The 27,915-nt window shown below is 40.1% G+C and overlaps 1 long non-coding RNA gene and 1 gene segment (V, D, J or C); one reads left to right on the top strand and one right to left on the bottom strand.

Annotated features, from left to right (window-relative positions):
* Positions 1-651: 651 nt before the first annotated feature.
* On the top strand, positions 652-27,915 carry LOC119864168. 4 transcript variants are annotated; one of them, XR_005373139.1, is made up of 5 exons: positions 652-794; positions 5,156-5,917; positions 8,643-8,766; positions 9,639-9,850; positions 27,597-27,915. It is a non-coding gene; the product is annotated as an uncharacterized LOC119864168 (long non-coding RNA). The 4 variants fall into 4 exon arrangements; XR_005373138.1 differs by lacking the exon at positions 27,597-27,915 and adding an exon at positions 16,973-17,187; XR_005373141.1 differs by lacking the exons at positions 5,156-5,917; positions 27,597-27,915 and adding an exon at positions 16,973-17,187 and having other exon boundaries at positions 652-1,099.
* On the bottom strand, positions 5,129-8,059 carry LOC119864166. The segment is given in 3 exon segments: positions 5,129-5,732; positions 5,842-6,675; positions 7,537-8,059. Coding segments are annotated over 2 exon segments (576 nt in total).

Genomic DNA, 27,915 nt, shown 5'->3' with positions numbered 1-27,915 from the left:
CACCCACCACCAGACCTAGCTTCTGAGCTCCTCCTCTTGGTAAAAACTGAAAGACAGATATGCTGAACTATAACCAAGATTGAAGTCTCAAATGCCCCAAAATGCAGGCTTTGAGGTTATACTGACTTGGTGAAGTGTTGACTAGAATATTCTGTTAAAAGAATATTCCAGAGCCATCATTCAGGCCCTCATCAGGTGTAGGGCAGTTGGGCCAAAGTGGTAAGTGGAAAGGAGTGAGCCGGTGGGGCTGTCATCGGCACAGCAAATGACAGGTGGAATGAGTCTGAATATAGATGTTGAGCAATGTGGGTGCTTAGAAATTGGGTAACACTTTTCTTTGCATTTTTCTAGATTTCTACCAATAAGAGAATCTTATTTAGGGGGGAATAATACACAACCATCTATTATTTGATGAAACTAAATTTTAGTTTGTGTTGTCAGCCTTCAAAAGTATTTTTCTCTTAATTATTGTTATCATTTGTTCAAACCCTGCTGAAAGCAAAGACTCAACAACTTTTGGTCATGACCAGCCTTAGCGTGTAATGAAGTCTGTCTCACACCTCGAGCCAAATACTCTCTTGAGTGTGTCATATGACAAAATAATATACAATGTATATTCTAGAATGTGATGTCCTTTATTCAAAGGAGAACTATCCATGGATTGGGGAATTCAGAGCCTCATAAGTGGTGGAGCACTCTGCCCCAGGGATTCAGAGCAAGAAATAGTTTTGTAGAGCCTTAGAAGCAGCCCAGGATGAGCTGGGAAGTCAGGGATTTCTTCACAAGGCTGGCAGGTCAGTCAGGGAATGAGGAGAGAGTATTTGGCTTAGTTTGATTGGCTGGGGTTGCGTATCTGATCTTATGTAGAACCAGGAAAACGTTACATATTCTTGGTGTCTGGGGCCTGGCTGGCTGGGATAGACTGTTTTTGATCAAGGGCAGCATTTACAGGGAAAGGAGAGTATCTAAGTTTTAGTTTGCTGATCTGACAACCCAGAGAATAGAGAGTCCACCCTGGACCTGGAAGTGCATTTCAACAAGTGACAATTGTTTTCCTGTCCTCTACTCCTCTTCCTGCTGTGGTGCATCTGTGCACTTTGTAAGTGGTGCTGAAAACTTATATAGTCTAAAAGGAATACATTTAAAAGCTATTAGCAGAAAACTCTTGAGCAGCACAGAAAGAGTAGCTAAGGCTTTCCCTCTACCCTCATGTGGAAAGTGGAGGGTTCTGAGCAAGACCTCCTGGTCCCCAGGAAGAAAGAAATCAGGTGGCTCTGAAGGGAGCAGTACTTCCTGTCCTCCCAGGTCATCCTGCCATGAATACAACTGCTCCGATGGCCCCTGACCTCAGCCCCAGGGTAGAGGCAGGTGGGTCAGAGCAGGTGTGGACTCAGGCTGACCCTGTACAAAGAGCCAGGTGATGAAACTTGGACCTTTTCATTTAACCTCTGAGACATCAGTGAGTTTTCTCTGACCTGGGACAGCTCCCTTCTGACCCTGGGAGAATCTGAAATCTAATGCAGTTTGACTTCTTTACTAGGTCCCATGGAATAAATTGGATGTCCACATGATGTGAACTCTTAGAAAACTGGACAAGATTGGAAAACCCAAAAGAGGAAAGCTATCAATACATTCCAATGAGTAGAATGTGGATAAAATATTCTTCCTTTTATTTTCAATTTCTACCTTTATAATACATTGTATTGAAAACAGTTAATAAAATCAGCTGTCTTTGTTAGATGAGTAACTCTATTATTACAACCAGTCATAAGTAGTGTGCTGGGGAATCATACTTTGCTAAGGAATCACAAAACTTAGTTCTAGTATCTGTTTTTAGTTAGTTTGTGTATGTGGTGTTTGATATGCATTGAAATTTATTATTTTCTACACAGAAGTTCAGTTGTCTCATAAACAGTGGAGAAAGGTCTCTCTTTTCTTCATTGGATTTCCCAATCATTGTTAGGAATTAGTTAAGTGCTTATGTGTTGCCCTATTTCTGGATTCTGTTCCTCTTATCTATGCGTCTATGCTTTCACCAATACTCCACTGTCTTGACCATTGTAGTTTCATGGCATTTTACGTACTTTTCAAAACTGTTTTGGCAATGCTATGTTTTCCTCTTCCCATATAAATTTTGCAACCAGTTTGTTGATTTCTATGAAGAGCTCTTCTGGGAATTTGGTTGGGATTACATTGAATGCATTTATCACTATTGAGTCTTCCAATCTATGAATATGGTATATCTCTAGATTTATTTGGTTCTTCTATGGCTTCTGTCAATAATGTTTTATTGTTTTTAGCATGGAAATCCTTCCCATGCTTAGTTAAATTTCATCTCATCTCTCTGTGTTATAGAGGTCTTTTGATAGTTATTGTTGTTACTGTAAATTATACTATTTTTAAAATTTCACTTTCTAATTATGAATTGCCACTAGATAAATTACAGGTGGTTTTACACCTCACATTCTATATAGCAGTGTATACTCCCACATTAGGTGCATGTGTCATAACTTATTCAATCAAATCCATTATATTTTGATATGTTATTTTCAAGATTTTGCCATTACCAAATGAAGCTTTTTGCATATACTTGCTCATAGTATTGAAACTGTAGCTTCAAGAGTGAATTTCAAAAAGTGTTTTTCCTAGGTTGAATTATAAATGCATAAAAGTTTTTGTTAGATATTTCCAAATTCCTGCACAACAGGGTTGTATTTTGCATCCTTACCAGCAATATGTAAGATGCCTGTGATTCACCACCTCTGCTATTGTAGCACAAAAGCAGTCATTGACAGTTAGGTAATACATAGGTATGGCTGTGTTCCAGACATGTCAACAGCAGGTGTTCTGTTAGAAATGTCTGTAAGGAAAAGTGGTCTATTTTTTCCTTATTCTATTACTTAAAATAAAAGATTGAAGCATAGATTTAGTTATAGTTTGGGTTCTGTATTTTGTTATCTTATGATCAAATATGCCATAATAACCCATATATTCAAAGTATGCTTATGGAGAGTGAGTATTAGGCATCCTCCAAGCACTTGTAAGACTTTATATGTATTCTGTAAGTAAGTCCTCTCGACAGTTCCTCCAGGTAAATATATTTATATTTTCTATTTCCAAGTGAAGGATAAGAATCAAAGATATGTCAAGCAATTTATCCTGTGGAAGACAGTTAATATGGAGGGGGAGTGGATATGTAACAAAGGCTGAATATTTTAGGATTTGTAGATCTCCATTGTAAATATTCAGCCCTGCCTTTGTAGTACAGGAACAGCTATAGACAATGTGTAAGCATATGGTCAAGGCCAACTTTCAATAAAACCTTATTTACAAAACTGGGGGTTGCTGGGCATGGGCAAAATTAGCAGTCTTCCTGTTCCAAGGTAAACACTATTGCCAATATGGTTTATTACAGTTTTTGGGTTTTCCTTTTTTTCTGGAGGTTTAAATAGTAATACTATTACATGGGAAAATATAAATATATATCCATTTTACTTGTTATCTATACAGTTACTGTATTTTTTGTTATGCAGTTATATTTTAAATTGTTATAAAAACAATTGGTTACTAAATGTAAAAACCCAAAACTATTGATGGCAAGAGTGCTGAAAATACTGACTCTAACTTTGGCCCTCCATTTCAATCAAGTCCTCATGGGGCTACATGTTCTGGACCCTTTGGAGGTTAGAATGCACACCTGCCAAGGTTCAGATCAGGACAGACTTGGTTTGTGCTTCAGTAAATTTATAAATTTTATGTATATTTTTTCAGAAAACATATTTTCAAAGAGCTACATTGTATTTTTTCACTTCCAAGCCTCCTAGATAAGTTACCTCTCTCCCTATTGTTCATCAGTGTAAAGTTTCATGGTTAATGTGTGTTGAATAGTGAGGGTGGCTCCATTGCCTGAGATCAGTCCCCATGTGGCCTTGCCATCAAATTTTGCACTCTTGTTTTAAGGATTAAATTAAGTAATCTGTATAGGATATTTAGCACAGATACTGTGAGGAACTTAAACCCAATTTTTATTTACTTCTTTTTGGAAAAGTTTTATATTCTCTGACACTATATTCCATTCTGGGATCTTCTTACCATTGTTTTTGTAGGTGTGTAGGGGGAGGTCTCAAGTCTCTATTGAGACCCATCCCTTGGGGTCTTACCACTGAGGACCCACCACAATTATGAATCATAATGGACAAGGTGTGGGACACAAGATCCTGAGTTAGCCCCCTGGGAAGGGGCTGACACTGCTGTGGGAGGAATTCATTCTGCTTTCCATAGCATCTCTGCACTTGATAGGGTCAATGATTCTTAGAATGATACATAATGAAAGTGTTGTCATGATCTCCAGAACCAGGGGTAAACTGCTGGCATGGCAATCAAATGGTCAGATAAACATGTTATGAAAAGTACCAAATTTTTGTGAAGTAAAGTATTTATCTTATCCTTTGAAAATGGTTTCTAAAGCTGAGGGAGAAGAGTTTTTACACTGTGTGTTTCCCTGTTTCTTGAAAATTCACAACCATCCAGATGTTAATCACAGAATTCAATTATACATAATTATTTCTTGTTTTATTGATTTGTGATGGCCATTACCTTTCTTTTCTTTAAAGATGTAAGGAGAATGCATTATCTTTCTTTTTAACCATCTGGTCCTTATTCAGGATCTTTAGTTTACTTTGAAGAACCCTGGAAAACAAAGTCTTAGAGACATATCCACCATGCTGGAGGCTCTTGATTTGCTCAGGAGCCTGTTCCAATGGCTCAATCCTAGTTTTGTCCCAGTATTGATCCTTGAATGTGGAGTGAGGTGCTACTTCTAACTCTAGGATACAGGATTTATACTTTGCTCTCTCCTTTCCCCAAAAAGCTGATTGTCTACTTCAGGATTTCATGGTCAGTAGGTTCCTTCAGGATGGCCACAGACTACTGATAAAAGACATACAATTTTTATGTTTGACAGATCATTGCACTTATGTGGAGTTTTAATGCCTATGACTAAAATCAGAGAATAGTAATAAAAGGAAATACTTATGTAAAACATATACCCGTTCCTGTCTTCCTTCTGAACTATTCAGTACTAAAAATCTCTTTCTCTAAAATGAATTAATAGACAGATGGAGCTTTCTCTGAACCAACCACCTTGTATTTTCAGAGTTCTCAGACAAGTGAATTTCAAGGAAAATAGTATCAAAATGGTTATACATATGCTATCATTGCTGATATCATGTGGAATTCACTGAGCAGAACCAATGATGTCTTCCTGCAAAGCTCAGGAAATACTGCCAAGGGACAGAGGCTCAGAGTGGTCACCCAGCTGTGCAGCTTCTGTGGTTGCTCATATTGAGAAGAATGTGGGTGGGTCAGACCTGAAGATGATTCTTGTGCAGCTTCTTTTGGCAACTCTGATGCTGTGGATCCTTTCCAGCAGGCACAGTAGTACATGGCTTCGTCTTCTTCTTGTAAGAAATTTATACTCAAAGTTGATGTGGAAGTAACGGCATTTTTACTTGCCTCAAGTTTGTTTTTCCTCCCATCTAAAGAAGCTTGAGTAGAGCTTGTTTGGACCATTATTAGATGTTCTATCTCCTGATCTGGTTTGTGTCGGTACCAGTGTATAACTTCACTGTTAAAATCCTCAGTGATCACCTTGCATGATATGCGAGCAGTCTTATCTCTTGCTCTGGAAACTGATATTTCATGTTGTTCTAACTTCACCTGCCCAAGGCCAACTGCAAGCAAAGAAGAGAAACTCCAGTGAACAAATGATATGGGAAAAGGCAACAATAAATAATTTCTCAAGTCTCTCCTGTAGACTCATATGACTTGGGGACAACTTACAAGTCCAGAGGGATGAGATGATGATCACTTCCAGCAGTAGCATCCTGTTGACCTGGCTAGCTCCCCAGGGTACAAGGTAAGAAGTGAGGTCCCTGCTAAAAGAACTTGTCAGGCATTGGCAGGAAGGCGGGGCTGGTTCAGGTTTCCAGATTCTTTCACAAAAGTGTTGTATTTTGCATCCTTAGTAGCAATGTGTGAGATGTCTGTTTTTCCCATAGCTTCACGAGGTTATTATTTTTATTCAATCTTGTGAATGTGAAATGGTATCTCAATATAGTTTTAATTAATATTTATCTTATTAAAAGTGAAGTTGAACTTCTATTTATATTTTTAAGAACTATTTTTTATATTTCTTTTCATAAATTGGCTTTTCATCTTTTGCTACTTTCCTACAGGATGTGTTAAGTGATTTACTTCCATTTTTAGAATGGATTTTTATTTTGAGGATAGTTGACCATTATGTGCTATACAAGTTGCAAGTTTTCCTCATGGTTTGTCATTTGTCTTTTGCTTCATCTTATGCTGCGTTTTGCATTGCAAGTTTTTTTTTCATTTTCATGCAGTAAAATATAGCAATATATTTTCTTCTTGTATCTTAAATTTTAGTGATAGCTATGAATTCATTCCTTTACTCATTTTGCACAGAGACGCTGCCAACATTTTTCTGTACAGGGCCAGATTGCAAATATTTTATTTAGACTGTTTGGCCTAAGATCTCTCTTGTGATTTACCACCTCTGCCATTGTAGCACAAAAGCAGTCATTGACAGTTAGGAAATGCATTGGCATGGCTGTGTTCCAGGAATGTCAGCAGCAGGTGTTCTACTAGAAATGTCTGAAAGGAAAAGTGGTCTATTTTCATTTATTCTATTATTTAAAATAAAAAGTTGAAGCAAATAATAAGGTACAGTTTTGTTTCTATATTTTGTTATGTTCAAATATGCCATAATAACCCATATAATCAAAGGATGCCTAAGGAGAGTGAGCATGAGGCATGCTCCAAGCACTTGTAAGAACTTTATATGTATTCTGCAAGTAAGTCCTCTTGACAGTTCCTCTAGGTAAATATATTTATATTTTCCTTTTCCAACTGAGGAAAAAGAATGAGAGTTTAAACAATTTATCTAGAGGAAGACAGATAATATGGGTGGAGTGGCTATGTAACAACAAAGGGTCATTGAGGAAACTTGGAGGAATAGGGAAATGTGAAATAAAAATAAGTGCACTCCACAGTATATAATTCTAGGGAGGTGATTGTTAAATATTTTCTGTAGAGGGCGAAGAGATCAACATCTTGGCTTTGGGCCCCTGTTGCAAATATTCAGCTCTGCCATTGTGGTATAATGACAGCTATAGGCAATTTGTAAGCATATGGCCAAGGCCGAGTTTAAATGAAAACTGATTTACAAAACTGGGGGTTGCTGCGCATGGGCATAATTAGCAGACACTCTCTTCCAACCATTATTGCCAATGTGTTTAATTATACTATTTTAGTTTTCCTTTTATCCGTAGATATAGGTAGTAATAGTATTACATGGGATAATATAAATATATAATCATTTTACATGTCATCTATACAGTTCTATTTTATTATTTATTATGCAGGTATATTTTAAACTGTAATATAAACAATTTGTTATTAAATGTAAAAATCCCAAACTATTGATGGCAGGGGTGCTGAAAATACTGACTCTACCTTTCATCCTGGTCAAGTCCTCTCTTGGTGCTACATGTTGTGGACCCCTTGGAGGTAAAAAGGTGAAAGATTTATATGATCTGAAGAGAAACCAGAGTATCCCCTTGTAGGTTAATATGCACACCTTAGAAATGCCTGCCAAGGTCCAGACCAGGGCAGACTTCATTTGTCCTTCAGTAAATTTGTAAATTTTACTTATAATTCTTCAAGAAAAACATGTTCTTCTTTATAAACTATCCTGTACTTCAAAACCGTGTAGATAAGGTACCCCCTTTCCTATTGCTCATCACTGTAGTGTTTCATGATTATTGTGTGTTGAAAAATCAGGGTGGCTCCATCGCCTGAGATTAATCCACATATGGCCATGTGGATCATATTCTGCACTATTGTTTTAAGGATTAAATTAAATAATCTGCATTAAGTATTTAGCACAGAGATTGGGAGGAGCTTAATCTCTCTTTTCATTCATTTCTTTCCAGAAAGGGTTTATATTCTCTGACTCTATATTTCATTCTGGCGTCTTCTTGCCATTGTTTGTGTAGGCGTAGAGGGGGAGGTGAGGCCCATCCCTTGGGGCCTTACCACTGGGGACCTACCACAATTATGAGTCATAATGGACAAGGTGTGGGACACAGGATCCTGAGTTTGCTGCTGGGAAGGGGTTGACACTGCTGTGGGAGGAATTCATTCTGCTTTCCATAGCATCTCTGCACTTGATAGGGCCAATGATTCTTAGAATGAGAAACAGAATGAGTGTGTTTCATGATCTCAGGAACCAGGGGTAAACTGCTGGCATGGCAATTAAATGGTCAGATAAACATGTTACCAAAAGTACCATTATTTTTGTGAAGTAAAGGATTTATCTCATCCTTTGAAAGTGGTTTCTAAAGCTGTGGGAGAGGAGTTTTTACAGTGTGTGTTTCCCTGTTTCTTGAAAATTCACAATCATCCAGTGACTAATCAAATAAATTGGTCCTCAAAATTATTTTTGTTTTATTGATTTGTGATGGACATTACCTTTCTTTTCTTTAGACATGTAGAGAGATTGCATTATCTTTCCTTTTAACCATCTGGTCGTTAATCAGGATCTTTAATTTGCTTTGTAGAACCCTGGAAAACAAAGTCTTAGAGGCATATCTATCATGCTGGAGGCACTTGATTTGCTCAGGGGCAAGTTCCAATGGCTCAATCCTGGTTTTGTCCCAGTATGGATCTTGAATGTGGAGTAAGGTACTGCTTCTACTTCTAGGATACAGGATTTTTACTTTACTCTCTCCTTTCCTCGAAATAGCTGATTGTCTACTAGAGGATTTCATGGTCAGTAGGTTCCTTCAGGATGGCCACAGACACTATTAAAAGGCATCCAATTGTTACATTTGACAGATCATTGCACTCTGAGGAGTTGTAATGCCTAGAAGTAAAATAAGAAGGTAATAATAACAGGGACATTTATGTAAAATATATACCCCTTCCTGTCTTCCTTCTGAACCATTCAAGTACTAAAAATCTCTTCCTCTAAAGTCAGTTAACAGACAAAATGATTTTTCTCTTAACCGTATATGATGTATTTTCAGAGTTCCCAGAAAATGAATTTTGAAGGAAACAATATCAAAATGTTTATATATATACATTATCTTTGCTGATATCATGTGGGAGTCTATGAAGTCTCCCTGAAAGCTCAGAAAATAATGCAGAGGGAGAGGCTCAGGCTGGGCACCCAGCTGTGCAGCTTCTGTGGTTTCTCATATTGAGAAGAATGTGGGTGGGTCAGACCAGAAGATGATTCTTGTGCAGCTTCTCTTGGCAACTCTGATGCTGTGGATCCTATTCCAGCAGGCACAGTAGTACATGGCTTTGTCTTCCTTTTTTAAGAAATTTATATTCAAGGTTGAAGTGGAAGTAGGAGCATTTTTACTTAAGTTTGTTTTTCCTCACATCTAAAGAAACTTGAGTAGAGCTTGTTTGAACCAATATTAGATATTCTATCTCCTGATCTGGTTTGTGTCAGTACCAGTGTATAACTTCATTGTTAAAATCCTCAGTGACTACCTTGCATGATATGTGGGCACTCTTATCTCTTGCTCTGGAATTTGATATTTCAGGTTGTTCCAATTTCACCTGCCCAAGGCCAACTGCAAGCAAAGAAGAGAAATTTCCATGAACAAATATTATAGGAAAGGCAACAATAAAGAGTTTCTTGAATCTCTTCTGTGACTGACATGACTTGGGGACAACTCACAAGCCCAGAGGGGTAAGATGATGACCGCTTCCAGCAGTAGTATCCTGTTGGCCTGGCTGGATCCCCAGCAAAAAGGTAAGAAGTGAGGTCCCTCTTAACAGCACTTATCATGTCATTGGCAGATGGGCGGGCTGGTTCAGGTTTCTCAGAAAAAGTGGTGACTTAGACAGTTTCCTGGGTTCTTCATAATCAACGAAGGAAATGAGCATTTTGTGGCATCCTCCCCATGAATGTTGGGCAGATTGGGTAAGAGGGATCCCAATCAGGAGATCTGGAAAGAAATTCCTTTTGAATAGGTTCATCTGGATTAAGTAGGATGGCTCATATCCACTTAGCCATTCCCTCTGGAATCCAAAACTGTAAAAGCATTGCTCAGGAACATGAGGACAGGCCTGCTGGCTTTGGCCCCTATGTCTGTCTTTCTCCGATTTGCAGTTGTTCTGGGAATGGGATGTGAAACCCAACCTGAACTCCTTGGTAACATAGCACAACAGAACTCAGACAGTGAAATATCTCATGAGGTTACAGAGTATGCTTTGTGCACAAGCATTTTTAAAGTTGACTGAAATGTCACCAGCTAGATTAATACACAAGAATCAAATTTTATATTTAATTTAGGTGTCTCTACAAAGGGACTAGACTACAACTGCTGGGGATACATGAGTCTGAGCAGTCTCTGGAAAGCAGACTTCTACTCGCTCTGTCCCTTGAACTGTCTCATGAGCAGGATGTCACAGACGGGATAATTTTCAAAGCAATGTTATGTGGAGTAGAGTGGTCAGCTTTATAGCTAATATCTATTAAAGTCTAAAGTCCATTGTGGCCTTGCAGTTTTTGAGGCAATGTTGTAAATGCCTTCTTGCATTATTTTATGTAATACATTCTGTAGGCCCATGAAATAGCTGTTATGATTAATCTCCATTTCACAAATGAGGACTGTGGCAAAGATAAGGAACTCCTACAAAGACACAGAGACAGGAAATAAGAAAACACATATAAGTAACAGTTCCATAAGGAAATTCTTATAAAAATGAATTATAAAAATGACAATACAAAGCACCCATCATTTAATTTTACTTTGATCATTTGCTACATATTTATAATTTGTAAAATATTTATTTATTTGTGAGAGAGAGACAAGAGAGTGCACCTGTGTATACATGGGGGGAGGGGCAAAAGGAGAGAGAGAGAGAATCCCATGCAGACTCCATGCTGAGCTCTGAGCTGGATGTAGGGCTGGATTGCAGGACCTTGATATCAGGCCCTGAGCCAAGAGTCCAACACTTCACTGATTATGCCACCCAGGCGTCACTCTGCATATTTAAAAATGGAAATAGGAATGCTTTCAGTTATATATATATATATATATATTTTTTTTTTTTTTTAAAGAGAGACTCTTTTTTTCTAGAAGATTTTATTTATTTATTTATTCACGAGAAAGAGAGACAGAGACAGACAAAGACACAGGCAGAGGGAGAAGCAGGCTCAATGCAGGGAGCCTGACGTGGGACTTGATCCCAGGTCTCCAGGATCACGCCCTGGGCTGAAGGCAGAGCTAAACCACTGAGCCACCCAGGCTGCCCCTAAACATAACATTTTTAAGGGAGATTTTTCATATTTGGTTTTTATTCTCTTAATTTTAACCAAATAAAGTTAACCACTTCTTATTGTGAGCAATATTGCAGGTCTTTAAATTATCTATGAGAATATTTTTAATTGACAGAGATAATCAAACTTCCTCCTCTACCACTTAACCCATTTAGTTAACTTCATATTTTGAAATACATCAAGTCCTTAAAACGTTATTGTGAATATTATTATTGACCTATAAAAATAGGCACTCTTCTATACTACTTACCCCCTCGGATGTCAGCTGAGTTATTTAATTGTTCATGTCTGAGTTTCTACATCTATAATTAGTGTAGTAAATGTCCTTCAGAAAGTTAATTTATGCTATCATGCTAAAAATGATAATAGACACAAAGTGCATCTGTGCCTGGAAATATGTTCCTTTGATGCTTTAAAGTTATATTTTTATTATTATTGGAAAACAATAAGACTTTGTTAAACAATATTTTGATTCTAAATATTCTTGTAGTCCCTTTTATGAAAATATATAAACTCAGAAAAGGAATTAAGAAGGATGTAACGCACCCATATTCAGCAAGCAAAGTATCAAATCAACTTCTCAATGCAGTCACCATGATTGACCTGGAGGTCCTTTACTCTCTTGTCCATTCACATATGAAGAGTTTTCTGTACAGTACACATCAGTGGGCAGAGAGTGGAGGAATGCAGCTCCAAAGACAGTAATCAAGGAGCATCAATTTGTTTTCCATCTCAATGCTTTCTTTTGCTCAATAAACAGTTTTTGTTATGCCTATCTTTCCTGGAGAAAAAATCTAGGGATCCAGAAGTCAGAAAAAAATGATTGCATAATAGTCTTTGCAGAAAATCATCTGCAGATTGTCTCTAAGTTCATAGAACAGGGATCAATGTTAATAACTTTGTGTGGTTCCGGGAAATGGAATATGCTTCAGATCAAGAAAAGAAAAACTTAATCGTATGGAAGGTTAAATTCTATTTCCCCCAACATGTCTTCCTCAAAAAATTGTGTGTTTGTTTTGTTTTGCTCATCACTCTGGATCGAGAGCTCAGATGCTGTCATTAGACAGATCCGGAGTCAGATTCCAATTTGCTGTTCATTATCAGAGGACTTAATTTTTCCAAGTATCACATTTCTAACTACAAAATACTTATAAAATTGAGATGATGATACTAATAATGGCTATCTCAGGTATGGTTACTGGGATTACAGAACAGAAAGTATACGAAGAACTTAATACAGTGCCTAGTGCATAAGGAATACCAATTACCAATAGCTGTCATATGTTCTTATCACCTCATTACATTATGTGTTTTCATTTTCATATGGAACTCCACTCCTTGACGGAATGGCTGCACATTCACCTTTGTACACAGAAACTAATGAATTCTTTGTTTTTAATTGACTAAGGAAAGAATAGAAGTAGAGTCAATGAAATCTGTTGGCCCATTGGCTGCAAATTTCTTTAAAAAAATTTTTTTATTAGAGTTCAATTTGCCAACATATCGCATAACACCCAGGGATCATCCCGCCAAGTGCCCCCCTTAGTGCCCATCACCCAGTCACCCCAACTGCCCACCCACCTCCCCTTCCACTACCCTTTGTTCATTTTCCAGAGTTAGATGTCTCTCATGTTTTGGCACCCTCACTGATATTTTCACTCATTTTCTCTCCTTTCCCTTTATTCCCTTTCACTAATTTTTAAATTCCCCAAATGAATGAGAACATATAATGTTTGTCCTTTTCCGATTGACTTATTTCACTCAGCATAATACCCTCCAGGTCCACACACGTCGAAGCAAATGGTGGGTATTTTCGTTTCTAATGTCATTTTCCATTGTATACATAGACCACATCTTCTCTATCCATTCATCTTTCGATGGACACAGAGGCTCTTTTCACAGTTTGGCTATTGTAGACATTGCTGCTATAAACATCGGGTGCAGGTGTCCCTGCGTTTCATTGCATCTGTATCTTTGGGGTAAATCCCCAACAGTGCAATTGCTGGGTCGTAGGGCAGGTATATTTTTAACTCTTTGAGGAACCTCCACACAGTTTTCCAGAGTGGCTGCACCAGTTCACATTCCCACCAACAGTGCAAGAGGGTTCCCCTTTCTCCGCATCCTCTTCAACATTTGTGATTTCCTGTCTTGTTAATTTTCCTCATTCTCACTGGTGTGAGGTGGAATCTCATTGTGGTTTTGATTTGTATTTCCCTGGTGGCCAGTGAAGTGGAGCATTTTCTCATGTGCTTGTTGGCCATGTCTATGTCTTCCTCTGTGAGATTTTTCTTCATGTCTTTTTCCCATTTCATGATTGGATTGTTTGTTTCTTTGCTGTTGAGTTTAATAAGGTCTTTATAGATCTTGGAAACTAGTCCTTTATCTGATAGGTCATTTGCAAATATCTTCTCCCATTCTGTAGGTTGTCTTTTAGTTTTGTTGACTGTTTCTTTTACTGTGCAGAAGCTTTTTATCTTGATGAAGTCCCAATAGTTCATTTTTGCTTTTGTTTCTCTTGCCTTCATGGATGCATCTTGTAAGAAGTTGCTGTGGCCAAGTTCAAAAAGGGTGTTGCCTGTGTTCTCCTCTAGGATTTTGATGGAATCTTGTCTCACATTTAGATCTTTCATCCATTTTGAGTTTATCTTTGTGTATGGTGCAAGAGAATGGTCTAGTTTCATTCTGCATGTGGATGTCCAATTTTCCCAGCACCATTTATTGAAGAGACTGTCTTTCTTCCAATGGATAGTCTTTCCTCCTTTATCGAATATTAGTTGCCCATAAAGTTCAGGGTCCACTTCTGGATTCTCTATTCTGTTCCACTGATCTATATGTCTGTTTTTGTGCCAGTACCACACTGTCTTGATGACCACAGCTTTGTAGTACAACCTGAAATCTGGCATTGTGATGCCCCCAGCTATGGTCTTCTTTTTTAATATTCCCCTGGCTATTTGGGGTCTTTTCTGATTTCACACAAATCTTAAGATGATTTGTTCCAACTCTCTGAAGAAAGTCTATGGTATTTTGATAGGGATTGCGTTAAATGTGTAAATTGCCCTGGGCAACATTGACATTTTCACTATATTAATTCTTCCAATCCATGAGCATGGAATATTTTTCCATCTCTTTGTGTCTTCCTCAATTTCTTTCAGAAGTGTTCTGTAGTTTTTAGGGTATAGATCCTTTACTTCTTCGGTTAGGTTTATTCCTAGGTATCTTATGCTTTTGGGTGAGATTGTAAATGGAATTGACTCCTTAATTTCTCTTTCTTCAGTCTCATTGTTAGTGTGGAGAAATGCTACTGATTTCTGGGCATTGATTTTGTATCCTGCCACGCTACCGAATTGCTGTATGAGTTCTAGCAATCTTGGGTGGAGTCTTTTGGGTTTTCTATGTAGAGTATCATGTCATCAGTGAAGAGGGAGAGTTTGACTTCTTCTTTGCCAATTTGAATGCCTTTAATGTCTTTTTGTTGTCTGATTGCTGAGGCTAGGGCTTCTAGTACTATGTTGAATAGCAGTGGTGAGAGTGGACATCCCTGTCTTGTTCCTGATCTTAGGGGAAAGGCTCCCAGTGCTTCCCCATTGAGAATGATATTTGCTGTGGGCTTTTCATAGATGGCTTTTGAGATGCTGAGGAATGTTCTCTCTATCCCTACACTCTCAAGAGTTTTGATCAGGAATGGATGATGTATTTTGTCAAATGCTTTCTCTGCATCTATTGAGAGGATCATATGGTTCTTGTTTTTTCTCTTGCTGATATGATGAATCACATTGATTGCTTTATGAGTGTTGAACCTTGCATCGCAGGGATAAATCTCACTTGGCCATGGTGAATAATCTTCTTAATGTATTATTGGATCCTATTGGCTAGTATCTTGTTGAGAATTTTTGCGTCTGTGTTCATCAGGGATATTGGTCTATAATTCTCCTTTAAGGTGTGGTCTTTGTCTGTTTTTGGAATTAAGGTGATGCTGGCCTCATAGAATGAGTTTGGAAGTACTCCATCTCTTTCTATCTTTCTGAACAGCTTTAGTAGAATAGGTATGGCTCCTTTTTTAAACGTTTGATAGAATTCCCCTGGGAAGCCATCTGGCCCTGGACTTTTGTGTCTTGGGAGGTTTTTGATGACTGCTTCAATTTCCTCCCTGGTTATTGGCCTGTTCAGGTTTTCTATTTCTTCCTCTTCCAGTTTTGGTAGTTTGTGGTTTTCCAGAAATGCGTCCATTTCTTCTAGATTGCCTAATTTATTGGTGTATAGCTACTCATAATAAGTTTTTTAAATCGTTTGTATTTCCTTGGTATTGGTGATGATCTCTCCTTTATCATTCATGATTTTATTAATTTGAGTCTTTTCTCTCTTCTTTTTAATTGGCTAATGGTTTATCTATCTTATTAATTCTTTCAAAGAACCAACTCCTGGTTTTGTTAATCTGTTCCACAGTTCTTTTGGTCTCTTTTTCATTGAGTTCTGCTCGAATCTTTATTAACTCTCTTCTTCTGCTGGGTGTAGGATCTATTTGCTGTTTTTTCTCCAGCTCCTTTAGATGCAAGGTTAGCTTTTGTATTTGAGTTCTTTCCAGTTTTTGGATGGATGCTTGTATTGCGATGTATTTCCCCCTCAGGACTGCTTTTGCTGTATCCCAAAGATTTTGAATGGTTGTATCTTCATTCTCATTAGTTTCCATGAATCTTTTTAATTCTTCCCTAATTTCCTGGTTGACCCTTTCATCTTTTAGCAGGATGGCCTTTAACCTCTATGTGTTTGAAATCCTTCCAAACTTCTTCTTGTGATTTAGTTCTAGTTTCAAATGGCTGCAAATTTCTAATTCTACTACTTCCAGAATATAATGGCATTTTTGGTAATTACTCTGTAACTTCAATTTTGAAGTTAAAAAATACAGGCAACAGAACTACAGTAGCTAGAAATGATCAGCTTGTGATTGAAACATGCTTAAATGTTGACACAAAAGTGGAAAAAAGGTAGTTTAAGAAATTACAGAAAAGATGAATCAATTAACACAAGAGTGGAAGGCAGATTTTGTTGACATGAAAGTGGCAGCCATTTCTCTAGTCTCAATTGTTTTGTAGTTGAGATTTTTTTTCACTACTGCATACTTGCTTATTGTATTAAAGAACATTGAGAACACAGAATTGGATTCATCAAAAATTTTTATTCATAAGTCATTTATTTACACCTAGATCTCATTTATATTATTTATTTGACTTATGTATTACTGACTTACTGAATAAGTCACCAAATACCAGAGAATCCATTATTTAATCTGAGAATGAAAGCATTACAAATAATCCACAAACTCCTTTCTTAGTTCATTAAATAGAAAAGCACAGAATTTAATAATAATCACTCAACACTTGTCAAGTTTCCTGTTTTGTTACCAAAGGAATAGGGCACATCCTGTTCTGTTAGATATGGGACGTTGGTGGCTTTGTGGAAAGTGAAATGAAATGAACTAGATTTAATCTCCCCCCTACTCTCTAAATTGTTTTACTAATTTGCAGACAAATATAACTCACATATTTGACCATCTGCTTGATTTCTTCCTTTTGCTCCTCTACATGAACCAAGGCTCTCTACCTTGCCCTGGCCCTTAAGATGGAGACCCTTATAGGATGGATCTTTGGTCTTCCTTATTTTCTGGGTGCTTCTTGGAAGCAGTCAATAGGAGCATCAGGAGGAGACTGGGAAGTGGGAGCAGAGTCAGCTCAGGGCTCCTTCCCTGACAGTGGTGGAACTCAATCCCAGGACACCGGAATAAGACCTGAACCACCACTGAGCCACCAAGAAGCCTCGTGAATTCTTTTTAGAATAAATTTTAAAATAAAATTAAAAAATAATACAAAATTTCTATGAGACAATTTAGGGTATGTGGAAGTGACAGAAAAAACTATCCTGGTCCTAATGTGCTGAGGTGACCTCTCCAAAGTTGTGCCCTTTCCTCTATCATGGCTGTGTCCCTGAGCTGGTTCTAGGAGCTGAACATGAAAAGCACCTGACACAAAACAGTTAACATGGATTTCCAGGTATGCCAAGTAGTTTTTTGAATTGTGATTTTTTACATGGTGAGTCTGTGGTAAATAGCCATTAATTTTTCCAAAATACTAGTATTTGTGGGCAGTTGGTCATGGACCTAATGAAAATCCTGATATTTAAAATACTCTGAGAGTTAATCCACCTTAATTTGATAACATAATGTTGGTCATATTGTTCAGAGACATTGTGTCCTTACTCACCTCAGAAATGAAGTAAAATGAGTTCTGCCCAAATTATCAGAATATTTTGAGCTTCCATTATGCAAAATCCCCCACCATGAAGCAATGTGAACCCCTTAGTAAGAGTCAAAATATCAATTTCACTTCAACAGAGGAGTCACCAACTGAACTTGGTGCTTTACATTCAAATAAGATTATTCCAGTGTTTTTATGAATCATTGATATTTATTTATTTATTTATTTATTTATTTATTTATTTATTTTTTAAAGATTGTATTTATTTATTCATGAGAGACACACAGAGAGAGGCAGAGACATAGGCAGAGGGAGAAGTAGGCTCCACGCAGGGAGCCCAATGTGGGACTCGATCCTGGGACCCCAGGACCACACCCTGGGCCAAGGCAGCGCTAAACTGCCAAGCCACCCGGGCAGCCCCTGAATCAGTGATTTAAACAACCATTTAATTAACAAATGTTTACTTAGGACAGGAGGGCTGGTTGGCATCTGGAAGGTTTGCCTTTGGTGTGTGTGGCCAAAGTGTCCTTGGTGAAGCTCACCTTAGCCAAAAGGAGAAGGGCATGTGGAGGAAATGCCTGGAAAGTTGAACTTACACCACCAACCCCAAAGGGTTGATTGCTCCATGCCCAAGACCATTGTCTTTCCAGTTGTGTGTAACTCAAAGGTACTATGGAATCATCTTGATAAATTTTTTTAAAGATTTTATTTATTTAATCATGAGACACACAGAGAGAGAGAGAGAGAGAGAGAGAGAGAGAGAGAGAGAGAGAGAGAGAAGAGAGAGGCAGAGACACAGGCAGAGGGAGAAGCAGGCTCCATGCAGGGAGCCCAATGTGGGACTTGATCCCGGAACTCCAGGATCACGTCCTGGGCCGAAGGCAGGCGCTAAACTGCTGAGCCACCCAGGGATCCCCCATCTTGATAAATTATAATTTAATTGACATGAGTTGACTTCTCCTGAGAGTGTCTTCATATTTAGCTAGTTTCTCTCTAACTAAAGTGTAATAGGTCTCAGAGTCACTGCTCTGTGGAGTCAGGCCCTGAGAGAATGCCACAAGAGGAGAGGGCCTGCTTGTATTAGGAAACGGGGAAGACCAAACGGTGGAACATCCCCCAAGTAGACCAAGATAGGTTTCTATCTCTCTACCCTTACCTCTTCCTGCACATGCTGGAGGTCTTAGCCTTGACCGAGGCCTTCCGTAGACGGTCAGGGTGTTAGCTGGGCTCTTTCATAAGAAGGCATTTCTTTTTTTTTATTTCATGCAGAACATCTTTATTTGATGTTGATAGTGGCCAAGGAGCAGTTGGCCAGGCAAGGTGCTCCTGTCATATGCTCTGACACTCCAGATTGCTGTCTCACCACACCTGTTATGGCAGTTTTCAAGGGGGAATGGATAAAGATCAAAACTAATTTTTAGGACCATCTGTCTTGCATTATTTTTTTGTCTTACATTTTTTTAAAACAAGTCTTGTCATATTTAAAGAAACTTGCATACATAAATGCATGCATATTGATATATAAAAATATACAGAAAATCCTAGCTTTGCCTGTTTCAATATGCATGAATTTCAGTTACCACAGTTTAGTGAAATAATACCATGCTCTTAACAGTATATTCCATATTTCCATTACCAACATATACTAACTGTTATTACAAAAAGTACAAACTTCACTGCTGGCTTTTGAAGTCCACAAATCACTATGTGAGTGACAGACATACATCTTGATCAGTGACTAATCACATTAATTCCTTCCAGATCTGTCAATAATTATTTATTGTCTGTTTGCTTGTTTTTCAGATTATACACCCAACAAAACTCATAGTTGAGTTGCCTCTTTGTCTTCCAGTGACAAACCCAAATATAATTTCTATAAAAATGAGTAACTGAAAAAGGGTACTGGCCAACAATGATGGGAGTGCAACCAAAGCATTCCTTTTTTTTTTTAAAGGTCTTTCTTAATCATAAATTTCTCACCACAAATACAGAAGCTCTAGGAGACACATAAGGAGTTAGTGAACCTAAGGGACCGATTTCCTTGAGATCACTTAGAATATCCTTTGATTAATCATAGTTACCAATGCTATTGAGCAGTATAGAGACTCTGAAATTTCAACTGAAAATGGGTTTAATTCAATTAGACCTCCTCAAAGAGCTATTACTTCTTCCCCACGTACAGCAAGAGTTTCTTGATCAGGCTAGAGAACCAGTAATACTTGCTTTCTTTCTCTCGTTCATTACTTTTTTTTTTTTTACCCAGCTAACTTTATAAAAAGGTAGTGAACATAGTTTTATCTTATTTGTACCATTTTGTTTTAACACTGAAATCAGTCACACAACTGTAGATGTTAAATCATCTCATTTTACAGAGGAGAGAAGAGAAGTCCAGGGAATCCGATCCCCAAATCCCATATGGAGTAGAGTTGAAGAGTAAAGGTGGAGGTCCCTGGGTCTCATCCAGTGTTGATGCATCAACCTGCCTGAGGATCATGTCCCCCCCCCCCCCCCCGGAGCTGAGGCCCAGACATGCCAGTGCAGGAGGGTGCTGAGAATTTAACCTTACTGCTTCTTTTACTTCTGCTCTCGGACTCTCAGCTGCAAAGTAAGTAGCAGTGGGCAGGGCAACAGGACCATAGCCTCACTCAAGTCTGATCACTGCATGGCTGCCTTTGAGGACCACTAAGAGGCAGTGGTGGTCAGAGCCTCAGGAAGCCCTTATGCCTTGCACCTGGGAGGGAGTCCAGACTTACCTGGAAACAGGAAAATGCACAGGACAGCATGACTCTGGTCCTAACAGGAAGACAGAAGTCCGGGGTGACCTTAAGTCTGTACCTGCTGGGAGGAGACTGCCTGGGTGGTGGCAGAGGCAGGTTAGAGTCTGAGCCTCTGTTTCCCTGAGGTACTTGCAGGTACTTTAGAGAGAGGCGGGAGGGAGGGAGGGGCCAGAGAGCAGGGATACTTCTGATCACAAGGGGGGCGATGAGGGACCATCTATGGCCAGGATGTTGAGAAACACTGAGGAATGTTGATGCAGCGAGGGCACCAGTGACAACAACAATCCTTGGACATCACTACACCTGAGCACATACTAAATGGTTTCTGCTCATTGATTGAATCCCGAAAATCACCCTGTGAGATGAATGTTGCTTCCCTTCCTTTAAAATGGGCAAAGCTTTTGCTGGTATTTTAAGCAACTTTTCCTAAGCAGTATGGGTAAAAGGAATTAGGTGGTGATGTTAGCCAGGTCTGACTGGACACAAATCTCAAGCTTCAAATGGTCTTGATACTAATGGAGCAATCGGTGTGCAGACTGCTCGCGAGGCTTGACTGTGCAGACAAGTACAGAGCAGAGATCCCTGCTAAAAAGGCAACAGACATCCTGAGGTAAATTGGAGTATTTCTCTCAGAGGGCTCATCAGAAGATTTAAATTCCCTAACATAACTTGGTTCTTATGTAGTCTTGGGCAAGCATTTCTCCTCCTTTCCTTATCTGTCAAAAGGGACCCCATTTAGTTGCAGGCAGACTGAGCAGGGAATGCAAGCAAAGCATGTAGCCTGTCCCAGATGCATAGAAAGTGCTCAAGAAATGATGGGGGTTGGTTCACCTCAAAACTGGACCGATTGCTGTAGATAATTTCTGGGGTTCTCATAGTGTAGAATTATAGGGAATATACAGTTATGGAAAAATCTGATGTGTGTGTGTGTGTGTGTGTGTGTCCGAAAGAAGAAGCCTGCATTGAACTAGGGGGCAGTGCACTCTAGGGGGCAGGACCAGGTGCTGTACTTCCAGTGTTAGATGCTCAGAAATGGTTAAGGCAGGGCCTTGGAAGGATCAACTGTTAAAAGGTTCTGAAATGAAGATTTGAAAAATAAAAGTCGTATTGACTTCCACCTAAATGCGAAATTCCTTTGTAGTTGTGCCCTGTTTACCAGGACCTCATGGGTATTGTGATATCAATTAATTATGCTAATGATAGCCTGTCAGCCTGAAGGGAGGACAGATATGGTGGGCTATCACCAAGATTTAAGGCTCAAGTGTTCCAAAATGCAGGCTTTGAGGTTGTGCTGAGTTGGTTAAGTGTTGACTAGAATATTCTGTTAAAATAATATTCCTTTGAGATATTCCTCAGACGGCATCTAGGGCAGCTATGCCAAAATTTTAAGTGAAAAGAGTGACAATGGGGGTGACATCTGCACAGCAAAGTGACAGGTGGAAAGAGTCTGAATATAGAAGTTGAACAATATGGGTGGGGAGAAATTGGGTGAACTTTTCTGTTCCCATTTTTCTAGATTTCTATCAATAGGAAAATCCTACTTTTGGGGGATAATCCATGACCATCTATTGTTTTATGAAAATAAATTTTGGTTTATGTTGTCAGCATTCAAAATTCTTTTTCTCTCAATTACTGTTACCATTTTTATTCAGACACTGCTGAAAGTAAAGACTCAATATCTACTGGCTCACATCTATGATCACCCTTAGTATATAATGAAATCTGTTCCAAACCTCCAGCCAAATACTCTCCTGGGTGTGTCAAATGACAAGAGTAAAACAATTCAGTGTCTAGAGTATGATGTCCTTTATTCAAAGAGAACTATCCATGGATTGGGGAGTTCAGGGCCTCATAAGCAGTGGAGCACTCTGCCCCTGCGAATTTAGGCAAGAGGGAGTTTTATAGAACCTTAGAAGTAACCCAAGGGCAACAGGATGGATGAGCTGGGAGGTCAAGGATTTCCTTACAAGGCTAGTAAGTCAGTCAGGGAATAAGGATAGAGTATATGGGTTAGGTTGATTGGCTGGGGTTGCATATCTGATCTTATGTATACATGGGAAATCATTACAGATTCTTGATGTTTGTGGCCTGGCTGGCTGGGATATTCTGTGTTTCTGGTCAAGGGCAACATTTACAGGGACAGGAAAGTCCTTGAAGTTTTGATTTGCTGACTTGACAACCTAGAGTGTAGAGGATCCATTCTGGCCCTGGAAATGCATTTCATCAGTGACAATTATTTTCCTGTCCTCTATGTTCTTCCTGCTGTGATGCATCTGTGCACTTTTGTAAGTGCTGCTGAACAGTTTTATTTGTCTAAAAGAGATACACTTTTAATTATTATTAGCAGAAAACTCTTGATCAGCACAGAAAGATTAGCTAAGGCTTCCCTCAACCCCGCTGTGAAGAGTGGAGGGTCTCCAGGAAGAGAAATCAAATCAGGTGGCTGTGGAGGGAGCAGTACTTCCTGTCCTCCCAGGTCATCCTGCTGCTGCCATGAATACAACTGCTCTGATGGCCCCAGACCTCAGCCCCAGGGGAGAGGCAGGTGGGTCAGAGCAGGTGTGGACTCAGGCAGACCCTGTGCAAAGAGCCAGGTGCTGAAGCTTCAACCTTTTCATTTAACCTCTGAGAGGCTGGCCTGCTCTCCCTCACCTGGGACAGCTCCCTTCTGACCATGGGAAAGTCTGAGATTCAATGCAGTTTGACTTCTTCACTAGGTCCCATGAGATAAATTCGATGTCCACATGATGTCATCTCTTAGTGAATTGGGCAAGCTTAGAAAAGCCAAAAGAGGAAAGCCATCCATATGTTTTTATAAGGAGATGGTGGATAAAATATTTTTTTGTATATTCATCTTATACCTTTATAACACATTTTACTGAAATAAGTTAAAAAAATCCATTGTCTTTTGTTAAATGAGTAACCCCATTATTAATACCCAGTTATAAGTAGTGTGCTGGGGAACCACACTTTGCTAAGGAATCACAGAAACTTTGACAATTACAGATGAAAAATGTGGGGACCGGGGAAGGTTGACCTTGATGGGCCACTTTGGCATGAAGATTATTTTAAGTTAAAAAATCAAAACCTAGCAGATGCAGGAAAAGCTTGTGCCTCTCCCTGAACTGCTAAAATTTATACTGGAAAGGAGAGCCTGTGGCAGCAAGAGACCTATTAATAGAGACTCCCCTTTGCTTAAGGGATCATCTGCAGCCTTGTTCCTCTAAACACCTCCTCTCACATTCCTGCTCCTGGACCCCTTGTGTCCTAGACCCTGCCTCTCTCCTTAGCTCTTATAAGCTGCCTGTTGCCTCATTGTTTTGGGACTTTCCATGTCTGTGTGGACCCCTCATATGTATTTCTATTTAATTTGATCTTCTCCTTTTAATCTGGCTCATATCAATTTGATTCCAAATCCAACTAGAAGGACAACAGCAGAGGAAAGTCTTTCCCCAAGAAAAAGAAAACCTTCCTTACAGAAGCTCATTGTTCCTCATCTTTAAGGATGAAAAAACAGCTCCCCAAATGCAAGTGACTCATTCAGTATCACAGGACTATGAGCAGCTGAGGCAGGATTAAATCCCCCACCCCTCCTCTGTACTGTGTGCCTCTCTCATCAGGTGGATCTGGCATTTCAAACTCAGTCACTATATCAGAGCACCCAGGACATGTCAGGTATGGGGGTCAAGTGCCTTTCAAACATTAACCCTAGTTTATAACCCTTGAAAATAAAATCTCAGGTGCACATGAGTATTCTCGGTCAACAGATAATGACAGGCTCTTAGACATTCTTCACCAAGGACTCCTCTAAAAAGGTGAGTGAATTTGACAATCATTGAACCTGCTTTATTAGAAGAAATTTGGATCAGTGATGTTGGTGCGCTTTTGGCTTTTCTCAAAGGTAAATGGATGTGTGTGTGTGCATGTTTGTGTGTGCATGAGCACATGCACTGGTGCACATAGTAATTCAGTTTGTCAGAGGTTTTCTGTTCCTCCTAATGTAAAAAATAAGCCTCACATAGGGTTGCCAGACTTAATGAAAAAAGTGCAAAATGTCTTTCTTCTGGAAAGATCCGTGAGGCCGCAGGAAGGCACACCAGCTCCAGTGGAAGGCTTCCAGGTGACTCGGGCGGCATCATCGCTGAGCGCAGCCCTCTGTCCCTCTCTGATCTCTCAGCAGCTTTCCCTCCGACGCTGTCACCGCCCTGTCAGGAGCAGGAGGCCGAGGTGACAGCAGTGTGACAGCATGGTGCACGGAGCCCAGGGCTCCAGTTGTGCGGAGGGACTGTTAAAAATCCAGATTGAGAGAGGGCCTGCTTGGCAATTATAAGCACCACTCAGATATAAGTCAAGAATCTCTTCATGGTATTGCTGGGAATGTCAGCTAGCTATCTGTTTAATAAAAACCACAGGCTTGCTTCATGTGATTTTTTTTAAGGGTCTTGGAACTGTTCGAAGGTCCACGCGCCACTGGGTTTGAAAGAGAAATCTGAAAACACCAAGAGTGGGCGTGGGTAGGACTTGCTGGGTCAAGGCCATTTGGAATAAAACATTGCTACAGATTCACCAACATAGGGCCCGGGGATGTGTGTACAATGGTTTGGTGACCTCAGAACTTGAGTCAGAGTAGCTGGGAGAGAGAGAGGTGGAAAGAACTTTCACACTGGTAACCACATATCCTCTAGAAATCCACTGAGTGGAAAAGAAAAATCTGCCTTTGGCTCAGGTCGTGATCCTGGGGTCCTGGGATCGAGTTATGTATCGGGCTCCCTACATGGAGCCTGCTTCTTCCTCTGCCTGTGCCTCTACCTCTATCTCTGTGTCTCTCATGAATAAATAAATAAAATCTTAAAACAAAACAAAAAACCCAAACCATCTCTGTGGACACTTCTGGAGAAGGCCACTTTCCCATCCTCCTCCCCCTCATCCTTTTTTTTCAGGGCTTTGGACGATCAAGGATCTTGAAATTTTCTGAAGTAAATATTTTGATGACTCTTATTTGGTGTGGAAATGTTTTTCAAAGGCTCTGAACCAGGACCAGATAACTAAATAAGCACCATTTATTTTGGAAGAAGTTAATTTCATGTAGGGATCTTACAGACAGGTATGAATGGAGGAGCTCCCAAATTGCACAGCCTATAAATTAGACCCTGGAAAAATCTTGGGTCAGTAAGAGCTATTTCCCTATCAAGATTTATCAAAGTCAGGAATCTACCAAGAGAATTGAAACCATGAATCACAAACACCTACCAAATTCAGAAGTCTAATAATGTTCATTTCTGGTCAGCTTATATTGTACACAGAATTATATAGGGAAAAAAAGAGTAATCAGGTGAAAGATGTTAAGAATTCTTTTCCATAAACATTTTGCCAGTGATTGGGTTTTCCTATTCTATATGATCTATTAATTTTGTTCAAACAAATATAAACTTACCAAAAGTGGCCCGGAAATGTGACTGCTGTGAGAAGAAATCACTGTTTATGAAAGTTGTCATTTTTGGTGAACATAGATGTTAGTACTTCCTGGCACTTAATGTCAGCCTATAAACCTAATGAGTATCAGAATGTAAAATGCCTCTTCTTCCAGGAAGCTCCCTCTGGCTGCAGGGTGTGTATGGTTGTGTGTGTGAGCGTGCCTGTGTGTGTGTGTAGTGATTTGCTAAAATACTGTTCCTGCAACTGTGTTTATACTCACAGAGCTTGACACCCCATGTCCCCTGATCCCTGTTCTGTCAGGCTCCTGCTGGTATCACCCTGGTCAGGGGTCATGGTGCTAGGAGTCCTAGTTGGGGGGATGGAGAGACTAGGCCCAGGTCCTGTGGGATGATCCCTGGGCTCCCTAACCACTAGGGGGAGCCCCGGCTCTGCATTTCAGGGGTCCCTTCTGTGGGGACAGTGCCTTTGCAGGTTGGACCTTGTGGGGACAAAACTCGGTTTCCCCACACAGTGGCCTGCTAGACCCTGGGAGGAGGGAGAGCACCAGCAGCCAGTGGGGTCGGGAGCCACGGAGACGCCCATGTTGGCCAGTGTCGGTTCAGGGGCTGGGGACAGAGTGGTGTGGGCAGAGCTTTTCCAGGCATTGGGAGCTTCTGGCTCAGACAGGGATCTTTGGGAGCAGGTTCCTCCCAATGTAAAAGGTCTAATGCGAATGGTGCTGGATGATGTGTCTGTCAGTTGATGACAGCAGTGACTAGTGCCCTTTACTCCCAGAGCAATCCTGTCACAGGTACAGTACAGCCTCCCACATTTTCTAGAAGGAAGAGCCTGGAAGTCATGATCTGACACACTTGGCAGGGTTAGGGGGACATCGGGGCTCCATCCCTCAGTGGGCCCAGCAGAAATCCCGAGCAGGTGGATGACAGGCTGGTGAGAGAATGTGGTCCTCTCTCGAGCTATAAGGCCAGGCTTCCTCAGAAGATGTGGGAGCCCTGGGGGAAAGGACATCCCAGCCACAGAAACAGCCAGCACCTCTCTGCATGAATGGTGGAGGAGGGGGGCAGCCAGCCAGACAAGTGCTCAGCCCCCTTTAGCTTCCCCATCCTCCTGCGAGGAGCGGAGGGGTTCCTAGCACTGTGGGATCCTGAGCCCTCCCAGGCAGTTATCACCTCCCTATGGGCTGGGAGCTCCCTGGACACTGACCAGGAAATCCCCATGACGGACTGAGCTGCAAGGTTCATTATTGGGCTGGAATCTTCTGCAGGATGATGTGAGTGGAAGTCCAGGGGCCGCACCTGCCCTCCTGCTGGTGACATGATCCAGGCTCCGTGCAGAGACCCAGGCCATCTCAACACATGCTGTGATTATGCTCGGTCACTCATCCGGCTTGGTTTGCCCTAAGAAGAAAAAAAAAGGCTTTTTAAAAATTATTTGATTTATTTTCCTGTGAGAGAGTGAGTGAAGGAGAGTGCAAAGGGCCAGGGGCAGAGGGAGAGGCAGTCTTGCCGCTGAGCAGGGAGCCCGATGTGGGGCTCAACCCTGGACCCTGAGTTCATGACCGAAGCCAAAGGCAGATACTTACCTGACTGAGCCACTCAGCCACCTCTGCCTAAGAAAAAAAGTCTTATGTCCTAGAGAAAGTTAACCATGAATATGTTCCCAAAGAACAGTGGAGGATAAATAACCCTGTAAATGTTCTTTTTTTTTTCCGTTTTTTTTTTTCCTTTTTTTTTTTTTTTTTTTTTTTTACAGAGCAGAGATCTATAAGGGCATAATTATTATTCAAGAGGAAATTTTAAAACACCTGAATCAGATCAAGATAATTCTGTGCTGTGCCCTCTGTCCTTCTATGAAACCTTTCCTGGAGCAGGGGCAGGGAGAGCTCATGGAAGTTGCTTCTGTAATTGTGTGTCAACATCAAATTGACTTGATTGAAAGCACGTCAACTATTAACGTGACTGAGGCTTGAGGCTTGAAAGTTTATGTGATTTAACCAAGTTCAGAAGAAATAATACAGCAGAACACGGGATGAATGAAACAGTTTACAACAGCCTGTATTTTCATGGTCTAC

The sequence above is a fragment of the Canis lupus genome, chromosome 18 (assembly GCF_011100685.1).
Source record: "Canis lupus familiaris isolate Mischka breed German Shepherd chromosome 18, alternate assembly UU_Cfam_GSD_1.0, whole genome shotgun sequence".
Lineage (NCBI taxonomy): Eukaryota > Metazoa > Chordata > Mammalia > Carnivora > Canidae > Canis > Canis lupus.
The sequence above is the reverse complement of the archived record's forward strand: the minus strand, read 5'-3'. Positions and strand labels throughout refer to the sequence as shown.